At 36.9% G+C, this 6945-nt stretch overlaps 1 protein-coding gene across 1 annotated transcript in view; it reads left to right on the top strand.

Annotated features, from left to right (window-relative positions):
- Positions 1 to 4745, top strand: part of LOC107708318 (structural maintenance of chromosomes protein 1A-like) — a gene marked incomplete at its 3' end in the record, with an annotated part of 13742 nt that extends 8997 nt beyond the window's left edge. Inside the window, exons 4-9 of the mRNA XM_016512507.1 lie at positions 1243 to 1446; positions 1589 to 1827; positions 2592 to 2850; positions 4190 to 4330; positions 4416 to 4498; positions 4585 to 4745. Of these exons, the coding sequence (XP_016367993.1) occupies positions 1243 to 1446; positions 1589 to 1827; positions 2592 to 2850; positions 4190 to 4330; positions 4416 to 4498; positions 4585 to 4745 (1087 nt within the window). The remainder of the gene's footprint in view (positions 1 to 1242; positions 1447 to 1588; positions 1828 to 2591; positions 2851 to 4189; positions 4331 to 4415; positions 4499 to 4584) is intronic.
- Positions 4746 to 6945: the final 2200 nt, after the last annotated feature.

Genomic DNA, 6945 nt, shown 5'->3' with positions numbered 1-6945 from the left:
TTTAATTTATCAGGTTAAGAAATCCAAATTACTCCATAAATCAAAGTAAATAAAGACAAGTATCATCAAACACAGGTCATTACATTAACTTTGTTAAAAACTTTTTTTGTTACATTTATGGTACAACAAATAATTGTGAGCTGCTAATAACGTGTGACAGCTATGGCATTTAAAAAAAACAAATGATATGAATATGATGAATATGCCTATCAATAGCGTAATTTATACGCAGAAATTGACTTTGGCATGCATATGAAATGCTTGAATATCGGTGCATCCCTAATAAATACAAACTAAAGTACAAAAAAAGTACTTTTTAATTTTCATAATTTGCAATGAATGTATATAGTGCCAAAATAAATAAATAAATTCATTAATAACTGTTTGCAATTCAATTCACAGTTATTTGTGTAGCACTTTTCATGATACACTGTTGCGAAGCAGCTTCACAGAAAATTAAAATTTGTACATTACATTTAGTAGTTTACAGCACTTTTAATAAAAAAAATTGCACAAGTCAATTTGCGATACCAAACAGGAACACAGGGAGATGCCAAAAGACCTCTAAACGAGCTACCTTGACCTGACTGATCCAGAATTAAAACCACTGACTACTGCGTAATCTAAAACACCTTCAGCCAGCATCCAGTATAAAACACTCGTGCTTTTAAGCCAAATAGCTTGCTGAATTATTTATTTATTTTTTTTACTGACATCTGTACGTGAGTACTATTATCTCTGCCATCTCTGATAAAATCGGCCGTGTTTTCTCTACATTAGAGCTGTTTTGAACTTACTGTTTGAATGCATTCGCTTAATGGATCCTTAGACTTTCCAGGAGTTTACCGGTTGATCTGATCGCAAAAAAAACAGCTTTTTTCATTTTTATAATGTATTGTTTTCGTTAAAATTTACTGATTCAAATTCGTAATTATTTTACTACTCTTTCATCATCAGCGGAAAAACCCCACACCCCTAATCCTAACTATTGCGTATCATGTGCACACCAAAGTCAATTTCTGTGTATAAATAGAACGCCAAATAGAAACAGAAACGTGTGGTATTGATACGCACTTTCATAATTTACAATATAAAGCAGCATAGATTTTTATTTTAAGACAAACATATGCTCTCGTGGGCCACATAAAATGATGTGGTGGGCCGGAATAGGCCTTGAGTTTGTCACATGTGATCTAAGTGTAGAGAAATACAGTGTTTATGGTGTTTTTACCCCCCCTTCAGGGTGCGGTCGAGTCAATTGCCATGAAGAACCCAAAAGAGAGAACTGCTCTGTTTGAAGAGATTTCTCGTTCTGGAGAGCTTGCTCAAGAATACGACAGATGCAAGAAAGAAATGGTAAAGGCTGAGGAGGACACGCAGTTTAACTACCATCGCAAGAAAAACATCGCTGCTGAACGAAAGGAAGCCAAGCAAGAGAAAGAAGAGGTGGGCTCCTAATGAAGCCTTACTAGTAAATTATTCTTTCATTAATGTAGGAATAGATTTATTTGGGTGTTGAAAACCCTGAAGGCACATATGCAATTATAAGTTCATAATCTTAGCTGGGTTCTCCATGTGTTATGTGCAGGCGGAACGCTACCAACGGCTTAAAGACGAGGTGGTGCGTGCTCATGTACAGTTACAACTCTTTAAACTGTACCACAATGAATCAGAGATTGAGAAACTGAACCGAGAGCTGGCCCACCGCAACAAAGAGATTGATAAGGACAGAAAACGCATGGACCGTGTGGAGGAGGAGCTGAAAGAGAAGAAGAAAGAGCTGGGCAGAATGATGAGAGACCAGCAGATGATTGAGAAAGAGATCAAGTGAGTCTGAAACAGAGGGTCAATTGTTTGTCAGTTAATTGTCATTTTTTATGACAAACAACAACAACGACAATTGTTTTGGCCAAGGCAGTCCATAGAACCGTTTGCAGGAAAAGTATGAAATTTGGCACACAGATTGAGGAGTCTTAACATTAACCACAGCAAATGTGGAGTCTGTAATTCAAAACAACAGCTTAAAGTTGCACTCACATTTAAGCTAATACCTTTTGAACCATAAGGGCTAGAAACAAAATTCCTTTGACTCCTTGGCTTAAGATGATTTGATTGCACTCCATGATATCATGAACATTTGGTTATCCACCATACTAAACAAGTTAATTGATACTGAATTCCTATTTTCATTATTTTACTGCATCCCTACTTTTTAAATGTACTATTTGATATATTTATTTTACATTGCATATTTGTCTTTGCTGAAGTCTTGAAGTAGTCCCACATCTTTTGTTTAATCAAAATGTAATCGATGTGAAATTGAGAAACCACCAGCTGGGTCATAGGACATGATTATTGGCAGATTATAGTCATCACCTGACCAAGCAGAGTATCCTTAAATTCTAATATGCCCTGAAAATTATAAATAAAAATTGCTTAAAAGACAAACGATAATGAAGTGCCCTGAGCTCTTGCAGAATTGATCAGGGCAGGCTAAGAAGATGAAAATTATTCTCTAATTGATCACATCTGATAATATATGATTAGAGCTCAGCTAATAGATAGTAATTAATTTTGTGACATGTTGACAGGGAGAAGGATGCAGAGCTTAATCAGAAGAGGCCTCTGTACATTAAAGCCAAGGAGAACACTGCTCACAAGATCAAGAAACTGGAGACTGCCCGTAAATCACTGCAGAACGCCCAGAAATGCTACAAAAAACGCAAGGCAGACATGGAGGAGCTAGACCGTGAACAGGGGGCGGTGGAAATGGCCAGACAGGAGTTTGAGGAGCGAATGGAGGAGGAGGCTCAAAGTCAGGGACAAGATCTACAGCTGGAAGAGAACCAGGTACAGCTGACTGAGGGTTATATACTGTGAAAAATGCAACATATTCATTTAGGGCTGGGTTTTGACACAAACTTCTCGATTCGATTCTCATTCACAAGCTTTCGATTCGATTCAATATCAATTATTTTGAATATATATCAGGTACAATACATGCCAAATTTTCTAAAGGAAAAAAAATCTCTTAGCAAAATGTCCCTCTCTACAGTTTATTTTTGTCTTATCTGACTAATGAGTTTATGGTCACCGAATATGTTTTTTCTGAGATAAATGTGACGTTACGTGTCATTGTTAACAAGAGTCCATTAACTGAAAACAGGCTAGAATAATCGATTCTTGGGATTTAAGAATCGATATCGGTCCGTAAAAATCGATTAATCGATTAATATCGAGTACTGTGTATATTTATTATGTATATATAAATACAAACACATGCATGTATTTATTTAAGTAAAATTTTATGTTTATATATTACATATATGTATATATAATATAAAATATAATAATATGAATATATAAATGTATAAAGGTAAATATTTTCAAAATGTATACTGTATGTGTGTGTATTTATATAAACATAAATATACACAGTACACATCAAGGTTATTATAGTTTAGAATTTTTAAATTTGTTTTATTTTAATATCGTTTTCAAATTTGCCATAAAATTCAGTTTAGTTTTTATTAGTTTCATTCATATTTTTGTTAGTTTTAGTTTCGTTTTTATTTTGTGAACGCATTTTTATTTAGTTTTTATATAGTTTAGTTTCAGTTTTAGTTTGTTTTAAAGTTCAGCAGAATTAACAGATCACTTCCAGAGCACAGGCCAAAGAAAGACGTGGGCATAATTTAACCTTAGTGAGGCAAAGATATAGCGACACAAAATTATTGCATGCTGAGATTGATTAGAGGGAAAAAGTAGGTAATAAAAAAATGAAAACGTTACGGTACCAGGTTTTCTTAAGTACCGGTGGTACCGAGTACCCGGTCAACCCGGTTCTTGATGCGCTATCAGAAAGCTATGATAATGTGAGAAATGTTGAAGGTGTCTGAATATATTTTGGTTTGACTGTATCTATTTGATAAATGAAGTTAACCAACTAACATTATACATACTCTTTTGGTTTCTGTACCCAATATTTAAAAAATGTACAAATGCAATAAAATATTGGTATCGGTACCCGGTATCGGCAAGTACCAAAAATAAAAGTATCGGTATCGGGCGAGTACTGGAAAAAGTGGTATCGGTGCATCCCTAGTAATCAGCGATTAATGCGATTAATCGATTGACAGCACTATTAATAATACTGTTTAATATGACTGTTGTCTTTGTTTGTGTTTAGGTTAAGGCATATCACCGTCTGAAGGAGGAGGCGAGCAAGCGAGCTGCTACACTGGCTCAGGAGCTGGAGAAATTCAACAGAGACCAAAAAGCTGACCAGGACCGTCTGGACCTGGAGGAGAGGAAGAAAATAGAAACAGAGGTACAAAGAGTTTCTGTGGGCTTAATTGATACAGTGGAAATAAACAAACAGCAGCTTGATTTGTTGTGATTGTTGTTATCGAAAGGCCAAGATCAAGCAGAAGATCAGAGAGATCGAGGAGAACCAGAAGCGCATTGAGAAGCTGGAGGACTACATCACCACCAGCAGGTACCAACACTTCTCAAAGCCACATCTGATTTGGCTAACAGCTGTTATTGTGCGTGTCATTGCTCCTTTTCTCCTTCTGTTTCCAGACAGTCTCTGGATGAGCAGAAGAGGATGGAGGAGGAGCTCACAGAAGAGGTGGAACAGGCCAAACGAAGAATAGATGAGATCAACATGGAGCTGAACCAGGTAAGATTTCAGAAAGGCAAGCGCTTAAACCAAAAATTCAAAGTAGGCACACCACAGAAAGGCAAGTGCTAAAATACTTCATCATTTACATTGACAAGTATGCAGTCATATCAATTTGAGACTGTGGTTTAGCTCAAAGTAAACCAAATGGTGTGCCTCTCGGGTGTTTTACATGGAGGGAGTGATTTATTACCATTTTTTCATCAAATATTTTTTCATCAAATATTAAACTTTATTTAAATAAGCTGTACTTACATGAATAAATCCTGCTTATATCAACAAAAGTGAGGTTTGGGTGGGTGGGGAGGGTGGTCTCTTTAACAAAAAATAAAAAAATATATATATATTAGGGGTAGGGATGTCAATTTTCGATCATTTCCATGATCGATCGTCGTTTAAATTAACGATCAATTAATCGCTAACCTTAATGCTACAAAATGCGTCTATGCAGCCCGGCATGACAGGATGTGCAAAAGTTACTCAAAAAAAAAACCCCCTCTTTCTCTTTCTCACCCGATTTAAAGGGGATTTAGTCTGAATAAAATGCTAGTAGCAGGATTGTAAAATGAATAGATGTGATTATGATCATTTGATAAAATGAAGAGAGCTCGTTTGAGATCAATTTACTTTGTTGACTGTTTCCTATCCCATCACGGAGACCACTGAACGCGCCTCTTTAAATGGTTTCGTGGTGTTCGTTGTTGTATTTTAAAACACAACTGCAATGTTTTCAACTGACATTATGGCATTTAAAATAAAATGATCCCAAACGTAACTGTGGCGCGTGTGGCTGTGCTGCGCAGTCAGTGAACCGCTTCCATCGGCGCTGCTGCAGCAAAACACACTGTTGTTCACATGAAACATTATTATGTGAGTATTATGACCAGTACTTAATTTGATCCTGCTGGATCCTGTTCCGGAAAATGTCAGATTTTGAATTTTTGCGTTCCGGTAGGCCTATTTGTTTTTAAAAATCCGGCATTTACAGTGCATTAGATCATGACAGTGCATGCTTGCGTGCATATGAGACTGAGCGAGCGCGGGTTGGTTAGATGTATTTGGAGGTTATTGCTCGCGTCTCATTTGGCACAAATCCAAATTCGTAATGTATTTGAATGTTAAACTATTATTTATGATGTAAACTAGGCTTGTACTTTACACGCATTCGCATATAGACGGAAAAGATCATCCTCTTCACATGAGCAAAAACGTCCTTGGCATAACAGCAGAGTGGACCGGTATACTACGGTCTATTTAAACTGACCAGTGTAACCAGAATTTGTTCGATTTATTAATTTGTTCCCTCATTTTAGTTAAATCATGGGTTATTTAAGGAACAAAATTAATGAAACATGGACAGTGGCCACAAATTAATAAGTCGTAGGAACGAGTTAATAAGTCGTAGGAATGAATCCTTCTCCCGCAGTGTCCCGCAGCCCTGCAACCTTCACCTAATTGTTTCAAATATGAAAGAATTATCTGGGGAAATGACTGTTACTACATTTCTATTGCTTTCCATGTTGAAGAACTTTGTGTTGTTTCTATTTTAATGTACTTTTAAAGTTTAAATCACATTAAAAGCTTAATTTGTATTTATGAATGAATGATGATGCATTTATATACAGTCACCGGCATTCACAGCCGCTCGCACGTGTTTTGCACATGAGTCGCACGCAGCCCAAAATTAAACGACTTAATCGACCATCGATAGCTTTAATCGATTGCATCTCTTATCGACAATTAACCGATCATCGATTAATCGTTGACATCCCTAATTAGGGGTGTAACGATATTACCAATATAATATATTGATAGCAAAATTGTCTCGACAATATCGTGGTACCGAAAGCACAATATGGCTTAATCCCTTCATCAAGTCTGGTTTAGCTGCGTGTTTCAAAGCGAAGCGCACACTTCATTCAGACGATCAGCTCGTGATCTGGTGTTTTCTGTGCCTCAGATCGGCTCTGTTCACACTGAATGAATGCGTTGAACTCGTTTATTGTGATCCGGTGTTTTCCGCGCCTCAGATCGGCTCCTTTCACACTGAATGAATGCGGTGAACTCGTTTATTGTGATCCGGTGTTTTCCGCGCCTCAGAACGGCTCCGTTCACACTGAATGAATGCAGTCAACTCGTTTATTGTAATCCGGTGTTTTCCGCGCCTCAGAACGGCTCTGTTCACACTGAATGAATTGTGATTAGATTAGATATTGTGATTAGAGCCCGACCGATATATCGTTTTGCCGATATTATCGGCC

This window comes from Sinocyclocheilus rhinocerous, unplaced genomic scaffold, assembly GCF_001515625.1.
Source record: "Sinocyclocheilus rhinocerous isolate Xijiao unplaced genomic scaffold, SAMN03320098_v1.1 scaffold1047, whole genome shotgun sequence".
In the NCBI taxonomy this organism is placed as follows: Eukaryota; Metazoa; Chordata; class Actinopteri; order Cypriniformes; family Cyprinidae; genus Sinocyclocheilus; species Sinocyclocheilus rhinocerous.
Note: the sequence above shows the minus strand (reverse complement) of the source record. Positions and strands in the feature narration are given on the sequence as shown.